Source organism: Chiroxiphia lanceolata, chromosome 1, assembly GCF_009829145.1.
Source record: "Chiroxiphia lanceolata isolate bChiLan1 chromosome 1, bChiLan1.pri, whole genome shotgun sequence".
In the NCBI taxonomy this organism is placed as follows: Eukaryota; Metazoa; Chordata; class Aves; order Passeriformes; family Pipridae; genus Chiroxiphia; species Chiroxiphia lanceolata.
The window spans coordinates 145583198-145596810 of NC_045637.1; the positions used below are offsets into that span (position 1 = coordinate 145583198).

At 37.5% G+C, this 13613-nt stretch overlaps 1 protein-coding gene across 5 annotated transcripts in view; it reads left to right on the plus strand.

Moving 5' to 3' along the window:
• The window catches only part of DIP2C (disco interacting protein 2 homolog C), a 309433-nt gene that overhangs the window by 192882 nt on the left and 102938 nt on the right, over nt 1-13613 (plus strand). For all 5 annotated transcript variants that reach the window (XM_032685205.1, XM_032685183.1, XM_032685196.1 and 2 more), the window contains 4 exons: nt 4096-4221; nt 5074-5283; nt 11434-11565; nt 12920-13039. In XM_032685205.1, the coding sequence (XP_032541096.1) occupies nt 4096-4221; nt 5074-5283; nt 11434-11565; nt 12920-13039 (588 nt within the window). The remainder of the gene's footprint in view (nt 1-4095; nt 4222-5073; nt 5284-11433; nt 11566-12919; nt 13040-13613) is intronic.

Consider the following 13613-nt stretch of genomic DNA (forward strand, 5'->3'; position numbering starts at 1 on the left):
GGAGTAATTTTATCAGTTGTAATAGTGTACTCACTATGTCACAGACTTATGTATGAAAGAACATTTTTCTTAAAAGCATGTTTTTTTCCACTTAGGACTTTCTCTAAAGGCTTGAGTGCAACTACATCAAGGTATATCTGTGTTTGAAACTCTATCATAAGTTTGTAGCAAGAAATTGTAGCAAGCAACACTATGAGAAAAGGCAGAAGTGGGGTTTTAGTTTTCTTTTAATGCAAAAAAGAATGTGTGGCATTTCTGGACAAAGTTTTCATACTTGAATGACTTTTTCAGAAAAAATTAACAAGAAGTCTGTGTTTTAAAGCAGTGCTCAATGACAGTATGATGAATTCAGTTAGCCTGAGCATGCCAGGGTAGATTGAGAAGGCAATTCAGACACTTTTGTCAGACGTGCAAGACAGGGGCATCACCCTACCAGAGACGGTTTGAAATTCTAATGTGATGTTCCTGTTGATGCTGTGTGCAATTTGTGGAGAATACAAACTGCTTTGTGCTGATGGGATTTGGGGGGATAGCAATTTCCTGTCCTGAGGGAACTTGGATATGTCTTTACACCTTCGTTATACTTTGTTCCAGTGTGTATCACAAATGTAGTTTCCTTCCTTTAATGAACAAGGAGCCTCCAGTTACTATTGTATGAACTCATGTTACAAATCTCTATGTATTTTTTCAGTAGCTGTTAGGGACACATTGTGGGTAAGCAGTGAGTTACCTATAATATGATGGACACCATAGCCCATCTTTCACCATGATAAAGGCAAAGACTTTAACTCCTGTTAAATTGATGAGAAGCAAATCACCAGGGACACAGTTTGGTGAGAAATGTACATTTCAGTTTGAATTTAAATCCATGCTTCATGAAAGTACAATAAAAGATTATTAGCTGTATTTTGGTTAACATTCCTTGTGCTACATCAGCAAAGTTGGCTTGTAAATCAGAAAAGCAAAGCTAAAACCTGGAGAAAAGCAAATCATGCGTATGTAAAAAGTGCATATCTGAAGCTGATACTTGGTGGGAACATACCGACTTACATTTTCTATCTTGCTGTGTTACAGGATAGATGTTGTAACCTGTGAGTTGTTCTCAAGTTTAATTCTGAAGTATGTTTGGCTTTCCTTCACCTCTCAGATTTCTCAATAATTTGGGTCTCAGTGTCTAAGTATGAATGGCTTAAATGTTCATTAGCTTAAAAAGTGCTACTCTGTACAAGACTGTCAAAACAGGTTGAAGATCTTCAGAACCCATCAATAGGCTTTCATTCAAAAAGAAGTCCATACAAACTATATAGGTTTTTACTTATTCTTTACATAATCTTTTGCCTTTCTTTATATGCCTAGAGACACTTTGTTTAGCCAGGAGTTTTGTTCCTGGGTGAGAATGTTGTGAAAAGATTTTTTTTATCCAAGCTTGACTGATTCTGCTGGCTTTTTTTCTCTCCCCCTAAAAACCTGTAACCTCTTGCTGATGATCCCTGGACCATCTCTGGACTATTGATCCTCAGCATTTTCTAGACACGTGTCCTGTTGTTTTTGATAACCGCCATAGTCTGAGCAATGCCTTTTGAATAGTTGACCTTGCAGACTGGTCTGGGAGCAGGTGTGCATGTTCCTTCTCCTCAGTCAGCTTCCCTCTTGTTTATTTGGCGTTTCTTATCTTTCCCATTGTTTTTGCTTTCCTGTGAGGTGTTGGTTTTGGGGTTTTTTTAGCAATCTATAGTCTGGTTTGTTCCACACTAACCCAATATAAATAAACATATCAAGCATGTGCTTTACTAAGAAAACAATTCAATTCCTGGACTCCTGTGGACTCATTTGAAAATTAAAATCCTGCAGAGTGTTTTTAATTAAGCGGATGAGTCTACCTTCTTGCATCAAAACAGCATCAGAAAAGAAATCAAAGAATTCGCAAGTTATGATTCAGCGTCCAGCTGTCACTAAGCATGTTAATGATTTTCTGTCAGCTGTCCTCCTTTAAAAGTTTTTGGAAGAATTTGTTCTCCCTCCTAACACTTACAGTAAAAAAACAATCCTATATACAATAATATACAAATAGTTCCTCCTGTGTTGATCAGCAAAATCTATTTTCTTCCAAAAATTGCCGAAGAGTGTTGGGTTTTGGTGGGATTTTTTTGTTTGTTTGTTTGATTTTGGTTTTTTTTTAAAGGGAAAGCTCATTTTTTACTGCTTGGTATCTAATTGCTATCCTTTCAAGGAAAACTAAGAGTTTTCCTCCTTTGATAGATAAGATGCACAAACTATTAGTGAGCATGTTCAGTCCTGTAAACGTTATTGACATTAGTGTGGAGTGAGCAGGTAGGAATTTATCTTGGGGACATGCTGTTAGGGAAAGACTTACATTGTTTATTTTCTTAGTCTGATACTTCTCACATAAACTTTTCATCATTTTTTATTTATAAGAAAGACCTTAAACTTTATATTTTAAAATAATGACTTGGCAGAACAGAAATTGTTCTGCGATGTTAACAATTGCAGCGTTCCTCGGTTTTGGTCCATCAGCTGCATGGCTCTTTTATCTTTTAAAAAATGGTTTTCCCCCTTTGCTGTTTGCTTGCTTTACTTTGCTTTGCTGATGTGCTCATCCTCTTCATGATTTAAAACAAAAGGAAGAAAGAACAAGAACTCATAGAAGCCGCTGATAATGCTCTTTTTCTTATACTTACCCTTCCCTGTCGTACTTGCACTGAGAGGAGCTTAAACCCTGGCAGAAGATAGGGAATGCCTTTAATGAAAATGAGACACTGGAGCTTATCAGCAGCTTATCATCTAATGCTTCTAGTCATCCTTCCAGGTTGTTGCTCACAACAAATTACTTACACTGATGTGATCTAACCAACACTTCTTTAAATAAAGATATATATACTCTTCTTTTTCCTGTTGCTTCACTTGGGGCACATTGCCTGTTCAGAGCTGCCACCACATCAATACAGGAAAATGACTGACTGCTGCCAACCCAGCCTGTGAGGGTAGTCTTCAAAAAAATTCAGCAGCAGCAGAAGTAGAATCAGTCTGGGTTAGACTTGGTTCACTGTGTTCCTACTTCGCAAATGGGAATAGCTAAATTATGCACCCAACTTACCGTATTTTCTACAGCTGACCAGTGGCAACTGGTTAAAAGGCAGGATGTCAGGTGGTCAATATGTGGCAATCACAAGGGAATTCTGTTGGCTGCCATATCTTTTGCATGCAGTCTCCTCATGTGCACAAGACAGACAGTACAAGGCAGTAAACTAAAGGCAGACCTATTTCCATGTGTAGTTATGATAGTAATTAAAAAATTTTGCATAAAACAAAGTCATTATCAAAAAGTCACCTCTTTTAGACGTGATAAGTGGCCTTTTTCAAGCTTTGGGAGGCAGGCAGCTATCACTTGAAAGGTAGAGAAGCTATGCCCTGGTTATGTCCCCAAGGAGAAGAGATCTGTTGGATACTGTGGAGTGGGCTGGTGTGAGCTGTGTGTAACACCTGCCTGCAAAGCACCAGGTCTGTGCTCAGGATGCTTTTTCTTCTCATTCCACCTACGTAATACTTATTTTTCTGTGAATAATGCCAAGTGACAGAGGCAGGAGAAGGATTTGGGAATGGGCAACCTGTTGCCGTTTCTGTTGTGACATTTCACATACCTCTTACCCTTCAAGCAAATGTTCTTGTTCACTTCATCTGTGTGACTTTTGTGTAAATTGGAAACCTCATTACTTTTAAAAATGGGCAATGTTAATACACCACACTTCCACTGAAGTAACAGCTCTTGGTTAAACAGAGGTTTGCTCCGGCGAAGCGATGTTCCTGCTCTTCAAATGCTGCAACACCGTTCTGGGGATATCACACAGCTCAGAGGGCTTGTTTGTTGGTGCAGCATTTTTCACTATAGATGCTTTTTCTGCAGTGAGGAGAACTCAGGCAGTTCCTCCAAGATCCCGCACGTTCCCGGCCTTTCGTCGCTCGGTGAGCGTTGTCAGCCCGACTGGCACACGCCCGAACCTATGCGCAGGTGCATTGGGGGCACAGAGGAACAGCTCGTTCCTGTCTAACGCTGGCTTGAAATCTCTTTCCTTCCAGATGTCCACACAGAAGCAGTTCAGGCAGCCCTTGCTAAACATAAAGAAAGGAAAATGGCAGTCCCCATGCCCTCAAAACGACGTTCATTGGTGGTGCAAACATCGATGGATGCCTACACACCTCCAGGTGAGTATCTCTCTGTGTTTTTATGGAAATTTTAAAAATGTTTTTTTGTGTTGCTATGAACTAATAATCTGTCTGCATAGATAGTAATGGAAATGTCATTTGACGCACACTGAGCATAATTCTGAGGTATTTTTGAAGAGGAGAAGGCGAAATGAATGGTAGAAAAGTCAACAGAGGCAGTTCACATGACTGCTTTGCCCTTGGTGGTACCTTAGCTTCCACTGGTCCTTTTGGTCTTACAAGGACCTAACTATGGCCAGCTTGTCATATTTTATGATAGTCAAAATTCCTATCAAGTTTTTGATTTATTCCCTAATTCTATAATGTAACAACTTTACAATTAGTTGTGCCATTCCTTTTCAAGTTTATCTGCTCTTTTATATACTAGACTGTGAAAATACCCCATATCTCATGCATTTCTATACTCACTGAATTGAGCTGGGACTCCCATTTCAGTGAGGAGTGGACCTTGTACAATTGCAAAAATGTTTCACAGACTTTTTGGAGTGAGCTTGGGAAAGTATTTTGTATATTCTGTATTGTTAATACATGGCTGGAAATCTTCAGAAGGTTCTATGTTTAACATTATAAAGGAAGACTTTTATTATCCTTATTTTTTTGTGCAATTATATACAGACCATGACCTTAGAATGGACAAGTTCTCTCAGTGTGTAGTTAGCAACTGACTTAGTTTCAGGGCTTTCAGTATTATGGATTTTTCTGATAAAGTTTGCCCACCTTCCTGAGATTTTCTTAATGGCACTCTCTTTAGATTTGGAATATGAACATGCCTTATTTCTATTAAGAAAACCACAAAGCACTGCAAGTTAACAAGCTGTTTTTAATTACTAGATACTTCTTCTGGTTCAGAAGATGAAGGCTCCGTACAGGGCGACTCCCAGGGAACTCCCACCTCAAGTCAGGGGAGTATAAACATGGAACACTGGATCAGTCAAGCGATCCACGGCTCTACCACATCAACCACTTCCTCCTCCTCGACACAAAGTGGAGGCAGTGGTGCTGCACACAGACTAGCTGATGTTATGGCTCAAACACATATAGGTTAGTATACAGACATGTTGAGTACGTCCATGGCATGAATTTTGAGTCTCACATTCAGATGATGTTGCTAAATGAAGTCTTAAAAAAGTCTTTTCTGTACTGCTTTTTTGCTTTTTTCTATTTACATATGTTATGTAGAGAGGTAGTCTTATATTCCTATTTGAGGAGGGCAAAAAAAATAACAGTTTAGATTTGGGGGTAAACTTATGTTGTGGCAAACAGGGTCTAGCTATTGTCTCCCAAACATCTTAAAATGTCCAGTTGGATGACTTCCATTACTTAGCACTATAAAGGTCTCTGTTGGATTCATCAGTAAGGAAAATCAGTGCATGCATCATTAGGGATTGCTTGCATATGAGTTTCCCCCACTGCTGGACCACTTTCATTACATAGCTTGAGTGATTTTTGATAGTTCTGATAACAGTAGTCCACTTAAGCATATTTTTGCTGCCCTTAATTGAATCTAGAATACTTGAACTGGGATATCTAGCTGTTATACTCTGTGGGAGAGACCATTATATACCTTCAGAGAAGGGAGCTGTTATTATTAGTAGCTTGTTTATATCCTTTGGAAAGACCCTAGGAAACCAAAGCTTTCTTTCCTTTAGGGTGAAGCTTCACAGACATTATTTCTGAATATTTTGCCATTGACATTAGTTTTCATTAATATGAGGCAACTATTTGATTAGATATATCAAAAGCAAGGCTTGTTTTTCTTCACTCCTCAGTTGTTCATCATGCAAGGCATCTGCTTCGGGTATGTTCTTGATGGAGTCTCTCACTGCAAATCTGTTGGAGTCTATGTTGGAACAGATAATACAGTCTTACTACTGTTCTACTACACATAAGAATTCACTTTTGTGTGACTCTTCCTCAACTGATCATTCCTTTTCAAGTATACGTAATGAGATACATGAAGTCACTTTAAACGTTCCTGATTTCATGTGCTGGAAGAGTAGTTTGTATTCATTTGTTTTTAGCTATGGGTATAGCTTGATTAACACCTGTATTTTCAGTAATTCTCTCACCATGGTCTGGAACTGCTGAATTGCAGTCAGGGAAGAACTTGTATTGGATTCGTAAATTCATGCTAAATGAATAGCTTAGAACCTTGTTTTAGAAATGCATACACTTTGGAACACATTAATCATTGCATTTGATTATTTTCTGTGACTTCATCTTGAAATGCTAGAGGAAATTATAGCATAGAGAATTAAATTTACCCAAACTCTGAAAGGTTGTATTACTCACACCCCAAGTCTTAATGTGTCTTTAAATATAGCTTCTTCATAATGTGACATTTCAGTAATTTTAAATCTGACACAGTAAGTCTTCTTTTATAATCACTGAGTTTGTGGTAAATAATACAGCATTTATAGAGCTAAATTAAGATGACAATATTCTGCAGAAGGGGAAAAATACTACTTATATTCATTTTATTTGTTGACTAAAAAGATCTTGCCTTTGAAGGAAGCAGTTGAGCTTAGCAGTTGAGTTTACCTCAGTATATGCATGTTTTCATTTGTTCCGACAATAAGATGCCTTAAATTGCATCTCTAGCTGGATAGTAGTTGTGATATAGTATTGGAAAGGTCAGTTGGATACGAAATATGAGTGGTATCTGCTAACAGATTGACACTGATCTTATGGTTTCTGTCACTTATTGTTGCTAAGATCGCTGAAAATGTAAGAGAAGCTACACAGTTGATAACTATAAGATGAATTTCTTCATGGGTGAGCTGCATTCTGTGAGAATTTGAAATTAAAGTGCTCTTTTGTTTCTTTCCAATTCAAGGAGGTGGATTTTGCATTTAAATGTATTCTAGGAGGTAATAGACTTGAAGTATTCTCACAGATAGCCTTGCTCTTTCAGAGGCAGTGGGCCAGTGATGATAGATGAATAATCCTCTTTGGTAGGAAAGAATATAAGAGAGAAGAGTAATCCTGTTCCTTGAAGCTCCTTGACTACTGGAAACGGTTTGTTCTTAATCACAAAGAACATATGTTACGTTACCATGGCTTGATGTTTCTTTGGTGCAGGGAGTTGTTCTCCAGAGACAGACCAGCCTACAAGAGAGAAATCAGCTGTAAATATGTAAGGACATACTGCCATAGTCTGAAGATGACAATTCTGATAAATACAAATTGAGGGTGCAACAGGAAAGACCTTTAATGATAACCAAAAAAACCCCTCCATTCTGATATTCACTAGGATGTGACCTCCAGAATGTATCACAAAATCGAAGGGAGATTTTTTCCAGTTTAAGTACACTAATACAGTCCTGAGAAGGGATTTGATAAAAGGCTTTGGCTATAATATAATCAGAGTTCAGCTTTGTGGATCATTTTGATAATTTGCATAAGCTATTATATGCTTTTAATGTTATACTGTTTATTTGATTTGACTGCTGCTGCTGCTCTGTTGTGGCCAAAATTCCAATTTGGGATAGATATCATTTTAATATTTATTTTCAGCTTTAAGATGCTCAGGTGTCTGCATTGAGCTACAGGGAGAATCTTTAGTTTGGCATAAGTATCACCATTGTGTTCAGTAATTCTTGAATTTAGAGATTAAACCAGTGAAATCTGTAAAAGATACCTAGTGTTCTGATCCTTCTTTGGGTCACTACTGTATATATTTCTAAGATCTTTTAAGTTTTCATTTGTTGATATTGCCTGGTTTGGATTTCTATGTATATAAAAATCAGAGAAAGTCTATCTCAAAGCTCACAAAGTTCATGTGGTGAAAATTACACAGTGCTTGCCTATGACTGTGAATCTATATAAAGTTAATCATCTCACTACAAAATTTTGATCCGGCAGGTGCATTTAATGTTTCTTATATATACTTCAAATATGTTTCTGTTTGAAAATCAAAGGCCTCTATCCTCATTAAAGGCTACATAGACTTCTAACATATAATACAGGAGACTAGTTTACAATACTATCTGTCACCTGGACATCACTACAAAAGAAACCCAGCTAATGGAAAAAGTCAGATCTCTGGCTCTGGATTTTCCTGCCCTAACAACCAGGAGACCCAGCTTATTTGGGAGGAAAAGCTGCATTTTCTTCAAGTTAGTATTGCAGGGATGCTTCTCAAGTTCCTGGAGACTTTTCGAATACATGGTACCTGTGTGAACTTCCAAACTTCCACTGGAAGTATTCCTCCACTTCTTTGTTTCTCCTCAAATGTGAGGCTTTATCAATGCACATGCTCTGTCCCTACATGAATGTGCTCTGGTTTGCTTTGGATCTTCCTGATTTTCATGAAATGGGGTAAATGATGTCACTCCAGTGGCAGAAATGAAGAGAGCCTTAACTGGAAACAGCTGTTTTCTCTGTGATCTTCTAATGCAGGAATATTGGAAGAGATGGGAAGAGGAGGTGACGCAAATATGTATGTTTGATGGAGGAAATGCTTTGAAGTCATGCAGCTGTCACAGTGTCTACTTTTTAGTGAACAGATGTGTCAGGATCATAATTCTTAACTAAACCTCAAACAATGCTTCAAGTTACCTGACATAAGTCCAAGCAACTCTATACAGACTGTGTCCATGGCTGAAGCCTGGATTGACTCCTCTGTACAAAAAAAAGGCTGCATTTCGCATAACATAGCAATTATCTTTTTCTTTAGAAGTCATTCAGACCAAATTCTTGTCTGTATGATTTTCATTTCTCCAAGCCTGACTCCTGAGACATGAACCGACTGAGGATTTGTAAATCTAATGGATGAAACTTAGAGCTGTAGATATTGCAATAAGACATCTGTTAAACAGATACTATAAAGGAACATAGCAAGACAAACCTTAGTATTCTTCTTCTGCTGGATAAAAGTTCTTAATGGAAATGTAAACAGCAGATGGGCAGCCAAGGCATTAGAACTCCACTCTTTGGCTGGCCAGTGGTGGCAGCCTTGGGAAGAGAGTTTCTTTTAGGTGATTTCAAGTACCAGTGATGCTTGTTCAAAAGGAAACACTTCTACAAAAGAGCAGAACTCTTCTTATGTTCTTTCACCCTACTCGACACCATGTGTGAGGAAGAAGAATTTGGTTTCAAGAGCATCTGTACTCTGTGATGCGTGGATTGTGTGTCTTCTGATAATTTAATCTCAGTGCTGAAACCTGGAGATACTTGAACTCCAATTCACTTGGCCTTGTAAAGTCTGAAAGATGGAAATACTTCACAGGAAAGATGTAAACAATTATAGCTAACTTTAAAATGCTTTCTCATGTTACTAATAGCTGAGTAAGGACAATTATTTTCTTAGTCATGATCTCCTGTGTGCATAGCAAAGCTGCATTATAAGTAAGGATAAAAAGATAAACATCAGCTTTTTTTAATTGACTTAGTTATTTAGTAATTTAATCATGATATATAAAAATCTCTTGCCACTTAGTAAGACAGAGCAAAAATTGTACTGAGTCTAAAATAGTTGATAATGACAAGGCATCTAAAAGACATTATTCAAAATGTCTTTTAAAAGACAAGACATTATTCAAACAATTATCAGCATAAGCTTCATTGTTCAAACTATTATACTTCAGTTGGTCACTTATAGCACAATATAAGGAGTTTGTTTTGGTAAAGTTATGACAGTGAGTGTGATAAAAAGCAAAAGCTTCAACTGGACATTTGTAGAGTGCAAGATGGTTTTGAGTTGCATAGTAAAAGCCATCTTGTGTTTTCCTCAACCAGGTAGTATGACTGGGTGATAAGGTTGAGTCCTGATAATGTTCATGAATATGAATATTAAGTAACGACTACAGACATTAATATAATATCCTAATTTTTCATGATGATTGTCTGTCAAGTGCTACCTCGAAATGAGGTGTATGCAAGATGAGCATCTATTATAGCATCTTTTTACTGTATGTGTAGCAAAAAACTTAGTTTTCTGTATTGATGGTGCATAAATTTGGGATTGAATGCACAGGAATTACAGTGATCCAAAGTTCAAGATTCATGGAAATGCTTTATAATTACATTTGACATTAAATTTACTGTAGAAGTTGGTGTTGTAGTACTTATGGAACCATAATGCTTAAGGGACAGGTTTAATAAAAAGCAAGTCTTGAAAATAGTATTGGAACAAGATGATATTTTTCCAGAATTTTTGCATTTTTAAAGACTCTTACCCTATTGTAAGATGAATCACATTTCTATTTACTTCAGCAGCAGCAGAATAAAGACCTGCCTTCTTTTGTAACTCAGAGGCTGCTTGGGATCATTTATGTCAATTGAAAGAGAAGTTGTTGTTTGCTCATGGTGTTTATCTCCATCTAATCCAATGCTGATAAAAACCTGGAAAAAATTTATGAGAAAACTCATAAAAATAGTACAAATACATAGATAATACAGACTCAGACTTGAAAACATGGGAAAACAAACTGTGGTAGCATGCTGAGTTATCAGGCTACGAAAGAGAAAGATTAGCTCTGTGGAATTGTTTAGCAGTGCTGGCATGAGTCAGACCAGATCACATTTGCCTTCTGGAAGGCAAGGCTTTGTTATGTGGAAGAATTGAAATATCTTTGTCTAAAAATAGTAGACAAGCAAGTGTCCAGGCAGAATGCAAAGTTCATGTTTCTTTACATTTTATTTCTTTCCTCTGGATTCCAACCCTGCTATGATTGATTTTTTTTCCTTTCTTAACTCAAAATACAGAGGTTATAAAAGTGATACGCATTGACACTTGCAAGTGATTGACAACATGCTGTGTTCTTTTTGTTTAGAAAAACCAACACAGTGATCCTTCAGAAGTGTATTTGTCTGAGTCTTTTCTATTTGCAGATGTCCACAAGCTTTAATTCAGTGTAAAATCAGATGTCACTGGAGAGCCTACAAACTAATTGTATAATTCTTTTAGCCTATTGCTTATGTGATTGCAGATATATAGCCCTTTTTTAATCAGTGGAAGCTTTATTTATCAAAATCATGCTATACATTATATATAGTTTTGAATTTATGTGTGTGTGTATATATATGTATATGGTTCAATCATATGTACAATCGTTTTATGCATTACCTTTAATGCCTGTTCAGATGTTGGAAAAAAGAAATCAAATTATATCCCCTCCTCTGCCCTTTGTTTTTCTGCCCTTTGTTGCTAGAGGCACATGGTTAAACCTTTTAACTTACTTTTCACAGAAAATCATTCTGCCCCTCCAGATGTTACCACTTACACCTCAGAACACTCAATACAAGTAGAAAGACCACAAGGATCAACAGCACGGGTGGCACCAAAGTATGGAAACGCTGAACTTATGGAGACTGGGGATGGTATGTCACAAAGAAAAACTGAATTTTTTTTAGTATTGTAACCTTTTCAGTGGTTACTGTATGCATCTGCTCTTGGTTTTTGTTTAGTTTTTGTTTGGGTTTTTTTCTGGGCACTTTTCACTTATAAACACATAAAAAGTTGCAGCACCTTTACAGTCCTAAAATAAACTAATATCAATGAAGACAACATAGAGAAATATTTCTTAATCAGCATAGCTGACTCCCTGTAGAAATTGCTTGGCAAAAGAAAACAGTGAATATCTTTAAATTTGCTTTTCTCGTGCTGTCTGGTTACAGCTAGTCTGTTTTTTAAATGACAAAGAATGTGACATGCTAGGATGGCTACATCTTGTAAAGTGACATGTTTGAAGTTTTATTCTCTGAAGTGGTGTTTTGCTTTTTTTTTTTGAAAAACAGTTATTTGTAAACCCTTTCTTATTTATTTCTCCTCTTTTCTAAAACTTACTAACCAATATTTCAGCACAGCATGGAATTGTTGACCAAGTGTATTGTCTGTAAACTTAGTACTTCAGCTCTAAACACCACTTGGCAAAAGTTTTGGAGTCAACCTTATGGAAGTGTAGGAAGTTGAAATTCCTGCAATGCAGTGACAGAAAGCTATTAGTTCAGGAATAGATGACATAAACATTGCGCTGGACTTGAGAAAAGGAAGGGGGAGGTGATTGATGGGACTATACTATAAAAATGACCCTTGCCCCATGCTCCTGTTCAGAACTATGTTTTTCCAAGTGCTGTGTGGGCAAGCACTCTCCCTTTGGAGATTGCTGGCTGGTGATTGACTGTAGGGATGTTCAGAGCATACAGGGTCATGCTGAAGTAATAAAAATATGTGAACCATGTTTAAGATGGGTACTGGACAGATGTCCACTACAGTGTAAAGAACAGCCCAGAATAAGTGACGGGGCAGAGCCTATGACCCACACTCCTCACTAAGCTGCAGTCAAGTCAGATAACGTGGGTATGACCAGTGATCATGGGGAAGGCCAATACCTGTCTTCTCACTGACCATTGCTGAGAGAGTCCTCTCAGGGTACTGACATTTGCTATAGAGACTTTTTCTCACTGTGCTTCTCTCCCTCAGTCTGTGTGCTGTTTCCCCTCTAATTTTGCAGCCTCGCTCTGACATTGTTGTACTGTTTTTATTTAAATTAGGCTTCATTGTTCCTTTTTGCTTATATGTTTTAATGTTAAATAAATGCTTGAGTCACAGTATGGCATGAAACTCTAAGTTGTGGTGGCCTTGCAGTCCTAGACCACTTTCTTACTCCACTTAACATCTGGTGGCGTTCAGCATAGCAGTCAACTGATGTCTCCATTGATCCCTGTCCTGCAGGAGTACCAGTGAGCAGCAGAGTGTCAGCAAAGATTCAGCAGCTGGTCAATACACTAAAACGGCCCAAACGACCACCATTACGAGAGTTCTTTGTAGATGACTTTGAGGAATTGTTAGAAGGTAAAATGACTGTTTTTCAAAAGGTTTGGGGATCTCTTATTAAAACTCTGTAAAATGTTTGTCTCCTGCTTTGACTTTCTAGAAAGCCAATTAAGCCCTCCCTGTACTGGCAAGTACAAAAGCACTGGTATTCAGTGGAATCTGTTTGTAGTGAGCTTGGACTTAGTGCTGTAGAGTCGAAAGTCTCTCTAATTTGCTCAGGTCCTGGTTCTGCTTGCAAAGAACTGACAGAAGAGAGTGGAGGGAAGCTTTGCTTTGAGAACATTCAGCTGTGGGTTGCAGCCATTGCCTTTGAACACCAGTATGAGAAAAACTGTTAGTGAGGGAGCAATGTTAAATGTTTTAAACATCCTTTGTGTTACAGTGAAGCATCAAAAACCAAATTAAATGTAAGATTAGAAACAAGGATTAAGTCAATAAATGGATTTTTTTTTAAAGAGGCCAGTGCTTTGAGAATTAAGATTTACCGGGATATGGAAATTTAAATAGTCTCCATAGAGTTTATAAGAAAGCATGTAACAGAACATGACTTAAATCAATCTGTTACTTGTTAAAGTACACTTTTCCAGTAGTT